The 18,125-nt window shown below is 38.2% G+C and overlaps 1 protein-coding gene across 4 annotated transcripts in view; it reads right to left on the bottom strand.

Moving 5' to 3' along the window:
* Positions 1 to 2,540: 2,540 nt before the first annotated feature.
* PPFIA2 (PTPRF interacting protein alpha 2) overlaps positions 2,541 to 18,125 on the bottom strand; it is a gene marked incomplete at both ends in the record, with an annotated part of 303,052 nt that continues 287,467 nt past the window's right edge. For 3 of the 4 annotated variants that reach the window (XM_080355800.1, XM_080355801.1, XM_080355803.1), the window contains 9 exons: positions 2,541 to 2,599; positions 4,299 to 4,458; positions 5,424 to 5,492; positions 5,587 to 5,762; positions 7,557 to 7,654; positions 8,511 to 8,686; positions 10,298 to 10,327; positions 11,654 to 11,716; positions 13,534 to 13,734. In XM_080355800.1, coding sequence (XP_080211926.1) covers positions 2,541 to 2,599; positions 4,299 to 4,458; positions 5,424 to 5,492; positions 5,587 to 5,762; positions 7,557 to 7,654; positions 8,511 to 8,686; positions 10,298 to 10,327; positions 11,654 to 11,716; positions 13,534 to 13,734 — 1,032 coding nt within the window. The remainder of the gene's footprint in view (positions 2,600 to 4,298; positions 4,459 to 5,423; positions 5,493 to 5,586; positions 5,763 to 7,556; positions 7,655 to 8,510; positions 8,687 to 10,297; positions 10,328 to 11,653; positions 11,717 to 13,533; positions 13,735 to 18,125) is intronic. The other variant, XM_080355802.1, reaches the window with a different exon arrangement.

The following is an 18,125-nucleotide window of genomic DNA, read 5'->3' as shown; positions in this document are numbered from 1 at the left end:
CTTGCTTTGAACTAACCAGTACTTGAAAGGGACATCATATCTGTTTGTCTCATAAACCTTATGTGTTCTCTATTACCCTGTTCTTGCAGAGAGTTTTAATGCTCTTTTTCCTAAGCAGTGGTAGTGCACTTCAGGTAAAGTAGAAGAAAGAGATGACATCTAAGGGAAAAAATAAACAAACATTAATTAGTGAGATTCTTTGATTCTAATTTCGTCTAGGTTGTAATGACACCAAAAAATATCATAGCACTAAGTAAGCTATTGCAAGTTTTACTAAAACATGGGTTTTGAGTATCTGAGGGTGACATGCATTTGTTGTTTAATTTTACAGCTGCAACATAAAGCTTTTAGTAATGCATTTTAAGATTTTACTAACATATACTGATTTTTGTCCTAGATCAAAACAGACTCCTACTTATGTTCATTTTACAGTTGTTTTCTAACTCTCTTGATTCTGGGGGTTTAGTTTCCTGCAGCTGGAGACTTTAGCCTGTTTGGCACAAGGCCGAACACATATTTCAAGTGTATAGACCTTGCTGATGTACTCTCTGATTCTCTTCGTTTGCTGCAGCATTTACCTTTTTCACCCTGACGATTTCTTTGCTATGGACCAGCTGTTTCCAGATTATCATTCACATCTTTTTGGAACTCTTCCTCTCCATCTGTCTTTACAAGTCCTCTTTGAAACCCTTCATTGATAAAGTACATCACTGATTCTGCCAAATCCCCTTTGACATTTCATTAGAATAAAAGCGAAACTGGAATGTTCTATTGCCCCAGCCCATGTCGATGAAACTGTCCTGGCTGAGCCTCTGCCTTGGCGGTGACAAGTGTTTCACAAGAGAAGAGCATTGGGAAAGCTCAGACAGTGTGAGTGCTAAATCCTGTGTAGCGGCTTTGCAGGTGCCCAGCTGGGCAACATACAGGCAGCACAGCAGAAAGCTTGACCTGTCCCCTGTGCTCTGTGCTAAACTTCTTTGCAAGATTAAATGGTGAGACAGCAGCCGGCTTAAAACATTCTTAAATTCTGATCTGGAGAGTGTACTCAAACCAGGCTGTGTGGAGTATGCTCATGTAATCGTGAGAATGTCAGTTCCTGGTTTCTGGCAGCTTATCGTGGTGTTCAGAAAAACATCTGAGACACAACTTGAAAGCATATTAATTGAACCCAGCTGTTGTGAAGAAACACTGTAAGGTCATACCTAGTTGGTATTCTTGGCAGAAAGTATTTTGAAAGGCGAAGCTTTGACATTCTGTGTAAGAAAGGTGAGCAGCAGAATGCAAGAATCTGCAACCTGCTGCGATCACAGGCCATCTCACTGGTTACATGTGCAGCCTGCTTGCAGCTCTTTTCAGTCTGCTCTTCAGATGCATATTCCCCTTATTAAAAAAATTATCATCTTCTCTTGCTGTTGTGTGAGAGCTCACCCAGCTACCCATCCCCTCGGCTGATCAGTTAAGAGTCAGTTCCTGATTCCGTGCATTCAGATAGTTTAATCAGCAGAGTAACACAACTGATGTATTCCAGTCTTAGGAATCTAAAATAAAAGGACTTTCTTGCAGAGCCTGGCATGTCTTGTCTACAGTGTGTAACAGCTACTGAGGCATGTTTAATGGCTGGTGAGGTTTTGGTGCTATGCAAATATGCTTTCTAGCTCCCCAACAGTCTCCTGAGTAACTAAATGGAAAAGATAACTGTTTTACTGAGAAAATATTAGCATGAAATGGTGCCATATTAATGAAAGCGCTCATCATGTTGTTATTTTTTGCAAACCTTGTGATGTAGCAGAAAATGGTCTATTTCTGCAGAACTCCAGAAGAGTGAATCTGTGAGATTCATAGCATTACTCTAAAGATAAGTGGTGAGAAGTGCAACATGAAATCCAGTACTAGATTTAATCCAAAGTTGCATCCAGCTCAGAATCTCATTTCTTTGCCACTGGTCAATTCTCAATGACCTGAGAAGTGCAAGAATCTCTGTAACAGATAACTGTGGAAGACTATCTGTATAGGGGAAGTTTTGTTCCAGCTTTACGCAGCTACCTGGTGTTCAAAATTGAGCCATATCTCTCATTGTTTTTTAGAAAAAAAACTCTTCTGCCTTTTTTTTTTTTTCCTCTCCTTAGCTCTTGCTAGAAATACTTCAAGTTTCTTAAAGTAAATTCACACCCTGTGCTTACTGCTGTCACCCAAATTCCAGCTTTGAGAGCATACAAAACATTATGGTTGGTGAGCTATCATCTCAACAGAGTTGGCTGAAAACCTTTGCCTTATCTGCTGAAGTGGTCTCAGCAGAAAGAACCTGCTGTTTGAGACGTGGAGAAAGAACAGCATAGCGTCTCCTGGACTGAGGTCAAGACTGATTGTCATGATCAAATGACCACCCTAGTGAGTCCAAGTTAGGTCCTCTGCTCCATGCTGGCTCTTGCTTGAATAATCCCAAGGGATACTGGGTGTAGCAAACAGTTATAAAGAGCTTTCATGATGGCCCCTTATGAATACTCACAACAATTCAGTGCTGGCTTCTTTGCTAGGCCTTGTCAGCATGAGTATGTGCGAACTGTTGAGCTGTCTAACCTCTGCAGTCGTGATGAAGCAACTGCAAATTGCAAAAACAAGACAAAAAAAAGAAACCAGAACCTCTTTAGAATCATAAAGAAAATAAATCAGTCTGTTTCCCACTGGAAGGAAGCCTATTAAATTGCTCTGTGGCTTCTATGACATGATCTGGGTATGGCCTAGTTCAGAACTCAGAGTTCCTTCATGTCTGATGTACTATTGAAATCTATCTTACGTGAATAGTTTAAAACTCAATTTTGTCTTTATTTTGTTGGAAGTCCTAATACTGTACATATCATGCTGTTTAAATATTATACTGTTCTTAGCCCTGGAAGACAGGAAGCCAAATCCTGGATGAAGATACCTTTAAGTCTACCAAGCTCAGTGCTCAGACCAATAATAAACTGTCTGGAAGACCTCAACTAAATCACTACATTTTCCTTGTGTCTTAGTTCCCTGTCTGTAAAATACGAATAATACCTTCTACATCATAGACTGGCTAGAAGATGAAATCCATGAATGCTTGTAAGGTTCCTGGCTAGTACGGTAATGTGGGCCATGGAAATGCCTGGGGAGCTACCACCTTTATTTCTACATGGAATTGGCCTTGGAATGGATTCTTGTCTTACAGCTCCATCATTGACAGAAAGTGCAGGATTAAAAGCAAAGCGTGCACATGAGCAGTGGAGTCAATGGAATTCAGTGATGCAATCAGTAAATTATTCCATTTGTAACTGCAACTATGAAGTATTGTTTTTAAAGGTGAGGAACTTTAATGGAATTTAGATGGCTTTAATGGAATTTACATGGCAATATTGTCATACCAAGTTCATTCAAGATTTACAGGATGTAACAGTGTATTAAATTACTTTGAGGTAAGTCTATTCATAGACCTCAGTTCTCTCATGAGGAAATAAACAGCAGCATGTGAAATGGGCCAGTCTTTGTACTGGTACTTCTCAGAACTTCAAGCAGGTGTACTTGACTTTATCATCCGTATACCTAAAGGAACAGCTGGAATAGGATTTGTCCCTTATCTCCCTGCCCTCTTACAGTGATTTTAAAATGTACTTACTTTTAAATTATGATCTTATTGTTACTTTTCCAATCATTGCTGAGTTAGTGCACCTTTTGGAAATTAAAAGACTTCCTGAGAAAATTAAGACTGGTATACAGTAACTCAATTAGTACCTGAAGTTCAGTATCTCCTAACTACACTACCCATCTGATTTTTATTAATAGTTAGCAACTTGAGATATTTGATGATCAAGGCCAAGCTGGCTAGTTTGAAAGTCAAATAGGAAAATAAAGGTAATAGCCCTTTATAAGCTTGTTCTCTAAAATACACTTCACTTGCTAGAGAGGTTAACGAGCTGAAAAATTTGCTTAGATATTATATGCAGTCTTAGATGAAAGTCAGTAAAATAATTGCTTGCTGAATGTTCTGAATGTTTTCTTTCCCTTTGCAGATCTAGGATGGCTAGACTGCAGCTCCTCCCCTCCCCCCTTCTTTTTTTTTTAGCATAAACACTGACAGTCTGAAGAAAACCTGAAAAAAAATCAATAATATGCCAAGTCAGTGCTTTTCCATTCCACAATTCAACTCTCCCAGACTCCGTTCATCTCAGTTACGCAAACACAGCCATTCTGGTGCAAGACAGACATGCACTAAAAGTCAGATTAGCACGCTAGAATAAGCCACCTGCTTTTCAAGGGTAAGTGCGGAAAGGGCTGCGTACCGTCAGTCGCCATCTTCCGCGACTGCCCCGATGTGGTGGTTAACCTGAACCCGGCCGGCAGCGTTTCGGAGGAGCCCGGCATCATGCTGATCCCATGAACCTCGCGCGGGGGGAACTGTCGTCGCCACGAGGGGCCACGTCTGAAGTTCTTGTCGTCGCTCTGTCAAGACACAGGGTTGTATTTGATTAAGCAAACTGAAGTTTTTTGAGTAGTTGTCCTGCTGTCTGCTGCCCCTCCCACTGTCAGATGTATTCCACAACAACTACCCTACTCTGTTGCGCTGCATCTAGTAACTGCAATGCATTAGCGACACTCTTGTAAAAGTAAATGCTTCAGGAATATTAAATTCTGGTGTGGAAAACCCTTCTTAAATCTCTGGTTTGATATAGTAGAGGGCTATAATATCAGCTAAAGCAGAACTTTCTTAAAAGACAGCTCTCTTCCAAAGACAGTGACAGAAAGCGCAGTGGTTTGTTACTGCATTAGGAGGGTTACATAAAGAATTAAACATTCGTGCATGCACAGAATTCATAGGCATCTCACATTTTAAGCAAGTCCTTAAAAGTTTTATTCCTCCTCACATGCAGAAGTCCAAGACTTGAATATTTTTGCACTGGACTTTAACATTAAGATGAATATTTTTCATAGGTGGATTTGAGATTCAATCCAAACTGCCCTAAATCTCACTCTATTACGTATTAACTTTGAAGAACAACAACAAAAAAAAACCCAAACCAACCAACCAACCCCAAACATCACCAGAAATCCACTTTTCTTCATTTTTAAAGAAAGGGTATAAGTGTCCTAAAGAATAGATTGCACATGCATCTGCTGCCACGTGCTCTGGCCAGGGAAACTTCCCCTCCTTTCTGAATGTTTCCACTATGGAAAATGTTCATCTTAATGAAAGAGTGCAGTGCAAAATTTAGCATCCAAAATGATGTGAATATATAGCCATACTGAGGTTACTTTAAAACCTTGACTGGCATCTTCTATATTTTTTTTTATACAGCTGTAACTGACTCTTTTTTTCTTTTCACAATCTGTCAATTAATGTCTTCATGCATTCAATTTTTATATTTTACTGTGATATTTTATAAATAACTGAAAATAAAATCAATTACTTCCTCAAGTCGTCTTTCAGTTCCTAGTGCTAATAGGTTGTTGTATTCTCTCTCAAGGATCTGCCGTGCCTAGAGATACCAAAGTAAAAAATTAAAATAGTTGAAGATGAAGAAAAGGCAATAATGGGTACAGATTAACCAGAAGTAGCATGAGCAAACTTGCCTGGGTGTTTTGTGTTGGAATCTGTAATAATAAAGCTAAACTGCTGTAATCAAAGTTTTCATCCAGTGCTATCAGCGAACCATGCACACCACTTTCTAGAATATTGTTTGCATATTCTCGGAGGCCAATAGCTTGTATCCAGCGTATGACTCGATCGTTGCTCCACACCAGCACATCTGTAAGGACACAACACCGGTTCAGCCTCCTGGTAGCCAAAAGCTTCCAAAACTGTACAGGTGCATGCATGGAATGGTGCGTGCACTGTGGATGTCATCCTGCTTTATTTCTTACACAGAGAATGCCAGCAAACTACTCATACAGCTTTGATATCTCCTATTCAAAACCCAGGGTGTGGGAGCAACTGTGGGATTTTTATCTGCCTTCAAGATACGTGTTTTTTTGTAAACTACATTTCCGAAGGAGAAAGGTGCCTCCAGAGGGCATCTCCAGAATGCAATTCTTCCCACCTCCTATAGATATTCTTTTCAATTCTTAGGCAAGATTTTACAGTTTAACAGTGCAAGGGAACAGGAGAAATATCCGTTCCCCAAGGCTTCGCTCAGGAGTTTTGTATTAAACATTCTGAGAGTCAGGTCAGCACCTACCATTTAATAACACGCCACAAAGCAAACGATGAGTTCACAATTTTAGAGACTAAAACTATTTTTAGTTCAGAAAGCTGCTTGAGCTGTTAAGGTCCATGCCAATTATAAAGCCAAGGCAACAAAATGAGCTAGGAAACCATTTTTGAGGATTTGGCCATTACAGAAAAAAGTATCCTACCCTGCCTGTAAGATTAAAAGAAGTTGCTTATAGTAAGTTTTGTGTTACTATGTGATCGGGCTCTTTCCTGAACCTTTAAAAATCCAGCTACTGTAGCTGTTCAGGAGCAGAAATTCTCCATTGCCTGACCAGGAGCATCCCAGTCTTTGGGGTCAGGATGGGCTGACACACAGCGTGGCAGCCAGGGATCACTGAGACCAAATCCCACCCCCCAGACCGTGTCTAGCTGACTGATGCATGATAGGGTGAAGGAGACAATGGGTTATTACTGTGGTCCTAGTGGTGAGGAGCACTGAAGCAACCCCAGAATTTAAGACCAACACCCAACTCCCCCACATCAGTCTCCAGCTAGGCCCACTCAGGCTGACACTGATGCCTCCACGTCAAAGTCTTTGGCACCAGTGCAATGCCATCATCTGCCTTGAGCAACTGCACACTTCTCTATAGCCATCCCCCCCTTCTAATTCCTTTTTTTTGGTTTGTTTTTCCCAGCTCTTCCAGTCAGCATGGTGCTTGAAAAGTGTTAACCACTGTATTCACTAGACCTGGAAATGCTTAAGGAAATCAAACAATTTACATCTGATAAGGGTGAAAAAACCAACCCTAATTATTAAGTATAAAAGGAACCATGCAGTGGGCCTGCAACTGCTCTAGAGAGCTTTACAGACAAAAATACTTTAAAATCAGCTGTTAAATCTCCTAATAAGGCCAGTTCTATTAGGAACTATTCTTATATACCAACCAACTGCCTCAGTGGCCAGCCCTCTAAGCAACATTTTCTATGATACACATTTTGAAGTAAGAAATCAAAGGCAAAGGTTTTCAAAAGCAGGAGTGCAGTGTCAGGGTCCTGAGTGCTCTGATTTCCCCGCGTTGCCCCCAGCAGGTCCCACTGAGCTGCTGGGTATTAGGCCTTCTGTTTCTGAGGCTGAAAGAGGCTAGGGTAAGATATGCCCCCAAAATCCAATTTGGAAAAAGGTACGTATCAAACCACCATTTGGAATTGCAGCCCCAATTTAGCAAAGTACTTAACTGTGCCTAATTCAAGGAAATAATTTGTGTGCTGAAGACAGATGGACTTAAGTAGTTTTACTTAAAGCACATGCTTAAATGCTTTGCTAAAATGGCATGACAAGGGGTTAATAGTTTCAAGCTTCAAAAGAATAAACATTTCCAGGAACTATCACCTTTTATTTCATGCTGACTCATTTCTCTTCGCTTTTCCAGTTCTTTTCTATCATAATTCAACCTCTTTAAACACATGATTCCATATTGCAAGCTTGTTCTGTCATTTAAAGAGAAACATTTACAGAGTTAATAAAGATAATTCTGAAGATGGGAACATATGTAGGATCTATTTCCTGCATTTCACATGAGGTGTTTCATGATGCCCATGTAGGAAATCTTGAGGATAGAGGTGAGAGCAAAAACATTAAAAAAAACCCCACAGACTTCTATGTTCTAGCAGAAGAAACCCAAACCATTAAAACTTGTTTTCAGAAAAGGTCAGCCCTGGTGAGAGGGGAAATGTTTTGTCAAATCAGGCATCAAAAAAATGACAAATCAGACAGTACATTAAAAAAAAAAAACAAAAAAAACCCAAAAAACAAAAAACAAAAACAAACCAAAACCAACACTTCTTGTCATATAAACATCATTCTCCCTGAAGCCTTTATTTCCATATTTCCCATTTAGCTTCTTGGCTATATCCCTAGGTAACCTGAATAACTGTCAACTTACTTGTACCATTAACAGCTTTTATGTGCTACACACAATACCTTTTCATTATCAAGAGATCTCAGGGCTTTGAATCTTAGTATACCATTTTCTGACACTTTAAACCACTTAATAAACTATTCTTGTTTCTGTACTGTCAAGGCTTTATGTATATCTTGATGGTTCCCTGCTCATTATGAAAATTATCTCTACCAATACCTTACTTTTGAGAGACATAACTGCAATGTGGTTGCTATTACTAAAGGAATCTCTCAATACACATTTCTGACACTCAGCACTCACTTTTCTGTGTGGTTTTCCACACCAGAACAACAGAAAGTAAGTGTTTTGATGCTGTGCAGCACTGAGCTCTATGTCATACACTTAAACTTATCTTCACAAGTGTAGTCTTTATGCCAACATACCGATGAAAACTATCCACCATTTTTAAGTGCACACGCAGATCTTTCTTTGTCAGGTGGTCTAACATCCTCGCATCTACCAGGCATTCCATAAAATAACTTCGGTATTGAGGTAAACCCAGACTGGGGAGCCATTCGTTACCTATCCACTCATGGTTCATGTCACCATAAGCCAGGGTCTACAGGGGGACAAAAGAAAAGAAAGAAAAGAAAAGAGAGAGGGGGAATGAATTATTGAGTTTGCTCAAGGTTGCACCACAGACTGAAGACAGATTATATATCTGCTATGCTTATTTCTTTTACATCATTTTGACATTGGAAGTTGAAGCCACTGTGAGGTATTTCTTATTGATAGCAGTTTTGCGTGTTGCATTTTGTTTTCTATCCTTGTAAATTTTAAACATTTTTCTTTGTCATAAGAAATCATAGTTTCAATTTTGAGCTTTAAATGCAAGCAAACTTATTACACAATCAAAATGTGTCTGTTTCATAATCTCACTTGCTTTCAATTGGCCTTCTAGAATATTTATGCTATGTAAATCCTACACTGGATTTGGTAATACAAACAAGGCTCCAAGGAATCAACTGAAGTTTGTGTCACTGTTTGGAGGGGGTAGGAATTCCTAAATAGAATCTAATTACACATTACAGTTATACACCTGTAGTCCTTTTGAGCCTAAAAGTTAATTTCAGTTGTTTGTCAGCCAAACTTATGTTCACCATCAGTCTTCACCACCAGTCAGAATGGGTGACCAAATACTTTCTATTAAGGAGATATTTTTCAGCTGTGAACAGTTTGAACTTAAGTGCATCATATGTGGAACTCAATAAATTAATTATTTGAGGTGGGAGAAATCAGATACCTCCTAAAACCTGGCATTCAGGCATTAAGCTACTTCATTGTTCAGCTAAAATTTCAATAGGCTGAGGAAGAAAGCATATGACAAAAAAAAACCCCAAACATATGCATGTTGAGCATTTTTGTATTAGTTGCACAAATAAGATGCCAAATAGACTTTACATCTCACTATTGTAAATTATTTTGGTACTACTGAAACTTAACAGAAAAGAGAACTCATAAATTGCAAGATTTACACCTTCTCAATAGAATCAGCTCAGCTTTGAGCACCATTTCCAAGCCTAGCTTTTTCATTTTGTTTTTAACATCTTCTCCTGCCATCAAATAGAAAAGGGTAACACTGCAAGCTGGCTGTATTTTCTACAGGGGGAAATATAGTCCCCTCATCTCTTATTCTTGGGAGATTATGAAGAGAAAAGGAGTGCCATGAGTAAAGACAGTAAGATTGTGTAAGACTGTGCATATATTAGAGAGAAAGAAGTTGAAAAATATAATTAATTGATAGTCTAACTAAAGCGAAAAAAATGGTTCCCAATTATACAAGACTATTTCTAGACTGATACTTGGGTGTGATTGATACAATTGTTCTAAAAAAAATCTGGTATAATTTTAGAAATGCTAGATCTCCAATTCTTAGCATATTCTCAAAAATGACATAAATATTTTTTTCTATCTTTAGCTGGGAGGTAGAAAATGTCTTTGGAATGTAGCTATTTATTTTCAGCAAAATATTTACAGCATGTGTACCTCTCTGTGCTTGACCTAGCAAACCCATCCAGAGGATATTTTCTTTGTATTAGAAGAACTCCAAAATGTTTAAATCATAATTCAGTCATTGAGATACTGTCACAATACTCTATGCGTATTGATACACTGTTAATTACATTATAATTAGTGTTCTGTCCAAAAACATAATGTGAAAGGGTCATACCTGAGCCCAGCTGCCTTCTTCAGATTCTTTCTGTGTTATCAGCAGGAAGCAATTAGTAAAGCAGGTAAAAAGACAATAAAACAATAAAAAAAAGAGTTATAAAAAGTTGTGGGTTTCAAAACCAAAACCATAAAATCTCAGTAGTGCAAATCTAGTTAAGTTTTCAAGCTATAAAACCATTTTAGCTTGGTGAAACTTTACAGCATTATGTTAAACACTTTTTATGGTTTCATAATCAAAACACAACCATTTACTTACAAAATTGGGCATTAGAGACACCGTTTTTTGTTTCTAGTTAGATTTTGCAACATTCACAATAAAAAGCCCTCTTCATGTGAGTGTATTGTAAAAGAGCTTTTTACACAGCATTTTTAATGGCAAAACTATATTTTTGTGAGTGGCCAGTTAAACAGGACCAACTCTACTTCTGGTAAGCTGAGTCTTGTTATATTTGTGTTTATCTTTGCCAACAATAATAAATTGAAAATGAGCTCAGTTGAAAAAAAATATTTATGAGAATCTGCTTCATGAATATTCACGAGATAACTTAAAATAGCATAGAAAGCATAAGTTTCTAAGAAATAAGTCATTTGCATCAAAATTTATCTTCAGTACCTCCCCCACCATTTATGGGTTGGGTTGACTACAAAGTTTTCCAAACTGAAGATAGGTTTTTCAGACATCTTGCTGTAGGATTGTGTCATGTTTTATGAACACTCTTACGGAGTTGTTATGACGTAATGCAAAAACTTAAAATAACATATGTTCCAAGCAAAAGAATAAAGCTAGAAATATTGAATAAAATCTATTAAAATTTATCTCCCCCCAAAGCAGGGAGAGGTTTGACAAAAAATCAATAAATATGACACACTCCATGCAACCTAAATCAAAAACATGAATATGCAAGTGTGGACATGAAATACTTGGCATTAATGAAAACACTGATTTGTATAATGCACCATTCTCAAGCCTTTTCTTATTTCTTTTTCTTGCAGCAGATACAAAACTACGTTTAGAAGAGGTACTAGGGAGCAGAGTACAGAGGAATTGTTGCATTGGTAACCGTGACAATTTCATTTCACTAAATGAGGTTTCACACTGGCAGTGAAACTATTATGTACTGTAAAACTCCAATATTGGTTTTAAGTTAATTCAATTTTTGGGATTGTAATACAGTTTGCAGTTTTTTGAGCTGAGAAATTATGTAACTGTTCTTTACATTAAATTCCGCTCCTCCCTGTGACTTTCTAATGGAATGCTTGGGAAGCATCCTACAGCAGGTCTGTGTTAAAGCTGATACATCCTATTCATTTTTCGAGCACTGAAACCATTTTAAGTGGAAGTGGGAAAACTAACCGTTTTAGCTGGAGCAGCAAGGTTTTCCATTTCTTCATGGGTCACCCAAACATTGCCTGAAGGCTATGGACAAGGCCCGCAGGGAGGCAGGTGGGATCCACATTAGGTAAGCAGTGGTAAAGAAGAAAGGCAGCACCACTGTAAGTTAACAGCGTATAGCATCACCATCAGCACAACCATGTTCTTGCCTCTACACAGCTGCAACTAGAGACAACTTTAGACAACTTGCTTTGCGTCTTTCGTTAGAGGATTCTGAACAGATGTGATGACGTTTTTCAACTAGAACTGATGGATGAAATCCAGCAGAGCACCGTCACAAAGGAAAGAATAATAATTAAAGCTGCATTTCACGCACAAGTGGTAAACACAACCATTAGTTCATAGCTCTATCTAGTGGTAAGCTTCAGTTCTCAAAGATTTTCCAGCCTAAATATTCTGCACACATCACAGACTCATATTGTAATCTAAATAATGATTACTTCCTCCACTTTTCTGTATATCAAAAATGTAAAGAGAGGTCACATGTAAAACTGTTTTTCTTCATCCTGTTGTTTTCAGTCAGATTACTACTAGGGCAATGAGATGAGTCAGGGAAGGGGTGAGGAAGTTTGCTGTGCATATAAGGTGAAATGTGTTGTGTTTTCTTGAGAGCTGAAGTAAACTAAATCCTTTCCCTGAGAAAGGGGGAGGCAGAAAGACTTGGGACACAGAAATGCACGTGCCAGCTTTGTGCTGCCAATTAATCAGGGAGAATTTAAAAACCAAGGCAAAATTATTCCCAGTGTTTCTAGCTTGAATGTATGGCTTTCTCATTTCATAAGTTCCAATGTGATTGTACTTTGAAATATGCTCTCATGTTCTTAAAATAAAAATTTTGTTTAGTAATTCAACATAATGTTGAGTCTATACCGCTTTACTTAAGTGAAATCCATTACGATTCATAGTATTACCATGATTATGACATACACAGTTGTTCTGACAGGAGAAAATATCAGATGAGGAATTACATTATTTAAAGAACTTTAGCAACATGAAGATAAAAGGCCAGTCAATAGGAACATTAGAGTCCTGTTGCCCAGTTGCTTATTTAGCTCAGTGGATCTGGTACCCCTCAAAGGTATCTCAATTCTACTTTCCTCCAAAGGATTCTCCATGAAGACAAGCAATTATAAATACAAATATTATTAGCATCATTATTATTATCTTACTATCAGAAATTCTTGCTCTTTTTGATATATTCCTCTTCCTTTTCAGACCTGTATCTCTGTGTTTCTTCGTTACTTGCTTCCTTCCCATCTTCTGCCACTCTCCCCCTTCCCTCCCTTCCTCACCGGACACACATGCTCCACTTACTCTCCCTTCATGCCTCCAATCATGACTCCTCTTAAAAGCAGGAAGAACCTCAAGCCAACTGACTCAGATTAGGTAACATTTGAAAGGATGCAAAAAAGTGGAATGGGAACAAGATTCAAAAGAGCTGTGTTCCTAAATAACCTCTCCCCACTCTTGCCTTGCCCCAGCTCTGAAAAGAAAAAAACAAACAAAAAAGAAAACCACAATCTGATTTTGTTGGGAGAGATGACTTGAAGGAAGAGAAAGGCAAAAATACAGGCAAAATTACAAATAACATGCTCAATAGTGATCATTAAGACAACATCACAGTTAATCAAAAGCACGACTTAAAAAAATCTGCTAAAGGAAAAATATCAGTGATCAACAATCAAGCGAGTGATGAACAGGTCCTTCTAAGTCTCTGTAGGACAGTTCCCACTGATTGTGAAGTGTGTGTTACCACAGAGCCACTCTGGTGCTGCAGAAGTCTTTCTGCAGACGCCTGCAGGGTAAAGTGGGAAAGAAAAAGTCAGCTGAACAGGACTCACTGTTCTGGATGTTGGAGGTGCTGATGGACTCGTCAGTGATACCATCTCCTGGATTGCTAATCGGAGCTTTAAGCGATGAAGAGGATTGCTGATTCCAATTTCTCTTTGAATCTCAGTGTCAGACAAAGCAGACATAATCGCTCCGCTCTTCACATTGGCACGGCAGGCAGCAACATACCAGGCTGGCATGCCTAGCCAGAGCTGTTGAGAGAAAGGACGCATTCATCCAAAGCCTTGCTTCATTTCTCAAATTAAATTAATCACCAAGGCACCTATCAATCTGAATAAGCGTGGCAATGCACAGAAATGAGTATGAATATCACAGTCTTTAAAAAAAAGAAATAAATTGTTTCAGAACCTTTGAAATTGCCATGACTTCATGTGAACTCTTTCTGTTGCTTTTATTGTAACCAGAACTTTAAAGCAAGGGATACTTTGAGTTATTTTTAGAGCTGTGAGCCTCCACCACTTGGGCTAATGTTTTCACAGGCCTATAATGAGCAAATAGTGGCACAACTCAGTGTCACTACCCATTTGATAGTCTTATCATATGCAGAAAACAATCTAAAAGGAATTGCTGAAGTAATTTTTTCACTTCTGTGCTAAAATGGCTCTCTCTTTTTCCACGTTGGTCCCCATGGTGTACTCATGGGACAGAATCTTACACTTCTCAGCTTCTATTTTCTTGGTAGAAATAAAGCAAACATAGTTCAGATAACCTACCTAGTGAGGACAGAGCTTACTGTAAATTTGGGAACAGTTTGGTATGGTGCCAGAACCCAGCTAGAAATACTGTTTAGAAGTTGCAGCACAATATAAGCACAGCTGTATCGCCTGTGGATTTAGAAGACAGGTACTTGCCAATGCACGTTTTTCCTCTCCTTATGTTAGTCTCACTAGCCTAGGTCAGCAGCAGCCTCTTGCTTCACCACTTACTCTTTTATTGTAAGAGGTACTCTCCACTTCCCAGCAGTCTTTCTTGGGACCTACTGAGTATGAATTATTCCTGGTTTTCACAGCTCCCTTATTAATATGATTGTTGATATCTACAGATCTTTGCTCCTAAAGGAGATAATTCTCTATCAGGGATACATACATGCGGGAAGTTTGTCACAGTGTGAAACACATTACACTATAGACTATATAGTGTGAGAAGGATGTAAGTAACAAATGCCACAGTCACTGAGATTTTGGGGATACGACAATGGAAGACAAAGACATTCTTCATTAGGTGCTTAACTCCTGCTTACTTTCAGCCTCTGTGAAACCTGAGAGAAGCAGATACTTCCCTATGGAGAGCAGCCCTTTCCTATCCTCTCTCCCCACCCTTTTCCTGATCACTATTGCATGTGGGTTGGTGCTGTGAATTACATTTTTTAGTATATAGCTCTCCCTCTGGGAGGAAGAAGCATAATGTATAACAAAGACTTCCACTAGGCAGCAAAACACTTAATACTCTAAGTTTTCTGAGTGTCAAAGTGCACAAATCACCCGTCACTACTTAATCTTCAGTGTGTTTGAGTGTACGTAAAATTTATACACACATTTATACACCTACCTTTTTTTTTTAAGAATATTTCTGTTATATTTCACTGTACTGCTATATAATATTCCTTCAAATATAAATTGTCAAAAGCACTTTTCAAATATACTGATCAGTTACTGATCACTTGTAGTAGCATCTTATGCTATTCTGTGGTTTTTGAAATAGAATTCTGTACACCCATGCAGTGATCCTATGTAATAGCAACCATTATATTCTACATTTTCAGATTTATTTTTAATTAATTCTGGGTAGATGGCAATTAGCAATTTTATTTGAATTTCACTAGGACAGAGCATCTGTGACTGTCAGTGAAGTAATTGAGAACTCTATCCCTTTGTGCGTTTCAAATACTCCTTCAGAATTAACTGATTTCATGATTTTAATTTTTTCTCTTCATAATGGATTACTAAAAAAGGACACAAGGTCTAAGAAATTATTAAAAACATGCCACCAGTAAATTCAGCAGTGAATCTGGAAAGCAGAGACAAACTGAAAGGATTTTTACTTTATTTCTCACAGTACAGGGAAGTACTGTGTGGTTATTAACACGTCTATACTTTATCTGGGACATATTAACTTAAGAGACAGGTGTTAGATCAGTTTTACGTCACAGAGAAAACAGACTCAAACGTCAGATTCCAAAAGAGCTCAGTCAGGCTTCTCTGTCCTGGCTCCTGATGTGTGAACTTGAGGAACAATTGCAAGACGTTTCAAAAAGCCCTTCCCACTGATGGGATGAACCACCGCCCTCCATCCAATGCTGGTGTGAACCTTAAAAAATATAATCTAATTCCGACTAACTGTAATGAAATACAAAGTTTCATGAAAGTCAAAACTTAAAAACCCCACGTAGATTACACTCATTTGCACTTAAACAAAGGGCCACGAGGAAACCATGCATGGCTTTAAAACGTATTTAATATTCTAATTTAATTTGACATTTTTTTTATACATGCACTTGAAAAGCAGGCAAGTGTAAATACTGGGAGTTATTCACCCTGCAGAAATAGATCGAAACGTTTGCCACTCATTAGGGAAATTAGTTCTTTAACAAATTAGGTAAATTAGTTCCTTAACAAACAGCTGTCTCTACCAGAAAATGTAGTTAGATTAAAGCAGTCTCTGAAAAGAGGGCACAGTAATTATTCCAGGCAGAGAACCCAGATATCAAGATTGATATACTTTTCCAGAATTATTTAAGAAAACCCACATTTCTTAAAATATAGCTCAACTATGTCTTTACTACATACAAACAACCTAAGCTAAGGTTTTCAGCTAAGGCTGAAAAGTTAAGCCCTGAAAAGCTTGGAGATGTCACAAGTGCAAACACATATACTTCTTTAATTTGGTCCTTTGTCTCCTTTAACATTAATATTGCTTTAGTTCAAGGGTCACATAGTATATTTTCCCCAGGAGAGTATGAAATGCACAGTGTCCATCTGCTGACTGAATGCACTGATGCTCACTGAATAAATTCAGTACTTCTGCCCTCATATCTTTTTATCATCAGTATTCAATCTGCATTGAATATCGCAATATAAACTTCCTCATGGGCTTCTCTCTTGTACTCTCATCATATTTCCTCAAAAGTTCATAAACATCAATTTATCTTTACAGGCACTCTCTGTGACAGTGGGATACATATTCTATTTTGCAACTAAAAATCAAGGCAAAAAAGGATTGGGGCTTAACCTGTCAAAAATGTCTTCAGTTTTGGATCACTGAGGAAGACGTCAAGGGTAGATTTTGCACACTATTCAGAAATGTATAGGCCTTTGTATCTTCACATTTCCAGCTTTGTCTATTATACTGAATATTTCTGACTGATAGAAATCTGGGTACAGAACTCTCAAAGTCATACGAAAAAGTCAGGCAGTATATATGTGCTATATTAAGAGAGATATTTCTGGGAGGGAAGGAAGATATCATCCCATTTTCCAAGGTCATGCCTGAATGCTTGAACTGCATTCCTGCAGTTTTCATTTCAACTTTTCCATTAGGTACCTTAAGCAGTTCCAACATGAAGCAGAAATTTTCTAGACATTAGACACTTTCATTCTTCATCCTTCCATTTATTCATTTATTCCCTGAACATACTCTTGTTAAAGCTTTGGAAAGGGACCTTTTTTTTTTTTTTAATTGAAGGAAAAATTCCACAAATTCTAACTGATGATTAATGGATGATGCCCACAGCAGACATGAGAATAGGTAGGAATACATGGAGATTCTTGATGTAGACTACGAATAGACAGCTATTCCCTGAGTTAACAGACAGCTTGTATCTCCACTAAAATGATATAGCCTTGCCATGTAAAAATGACTGTATTTGTAAAAGAACATCCTTACTTTCTGACTTCTCCTCCCCTCAGCATCTGGGTGGTTTTTTTTTAATAGTTCCTTCACCTAAACCATTCATTGATTTTTGTCAAAATTGATGGACAGCTCTGCTGAATGTTTCTATGTATGGGTTCCAAAATCCATTCACTTAGGCTCTCCAAATAAAGGAGAGCTCTCTGCAGAGCAGATTTCAGGGATGAAGGCACTGCCTGTCAAATGACAGAGATTCCAACCTGGATCTCTCATATACAAGGTAAAAGTGCTGAGAGAAACACCTCCCTTTTCCTGTTCTGAGCGATATCTGGGTAAATCAGCCCTTTCTCATATTTTGATACAGAAAGTTATGAATTCTTTAAATTTATTAAAAATTCTGAAGGTGGAGCTTCTGTGTTAACCTCAAAAAAAAATTGATAGCTAGTTTTTGTTTTCTCCTTAGCACACCATCATACATAAATCCTGTCTGTGGAGTTCCTAGGCATTTAGAGACTGAGTAATTACAAGATTTAAAAAATTTGGAGTTCGAGTACATTTGCTAAGTCTTTTTTAACCTGTCCTCATCCCCCTGTGTAATCTGGTCTGACTTTTTTCAGCTCCAGGCTCAGATTTACACCATCCAGTGTGAAAATCTGCCTAGTGCTCATAGCACAGTGTGCTGGGGAGAGAGGAGAGGACTTCAACTGTCTGGTTTAGAATTTGTAAGGATAAGCAT

This window comes from Nesoenas mayeri (genome assembly GCF_963082525.1).
Source record: "Nesoenas mayeri genome assembly, chromosome: 1".
NCBI classification, from domain to species: Eukaryota; Metazoa; Chordata; class Aves; order Columbiformes; family Columbidae; genus Nesoenas; species Nesoenas mayeri.
Note: the sequence above shows the minus strand (reverse complement) of the source record. Positions and strands in the feature narration are given on the sequence as shown.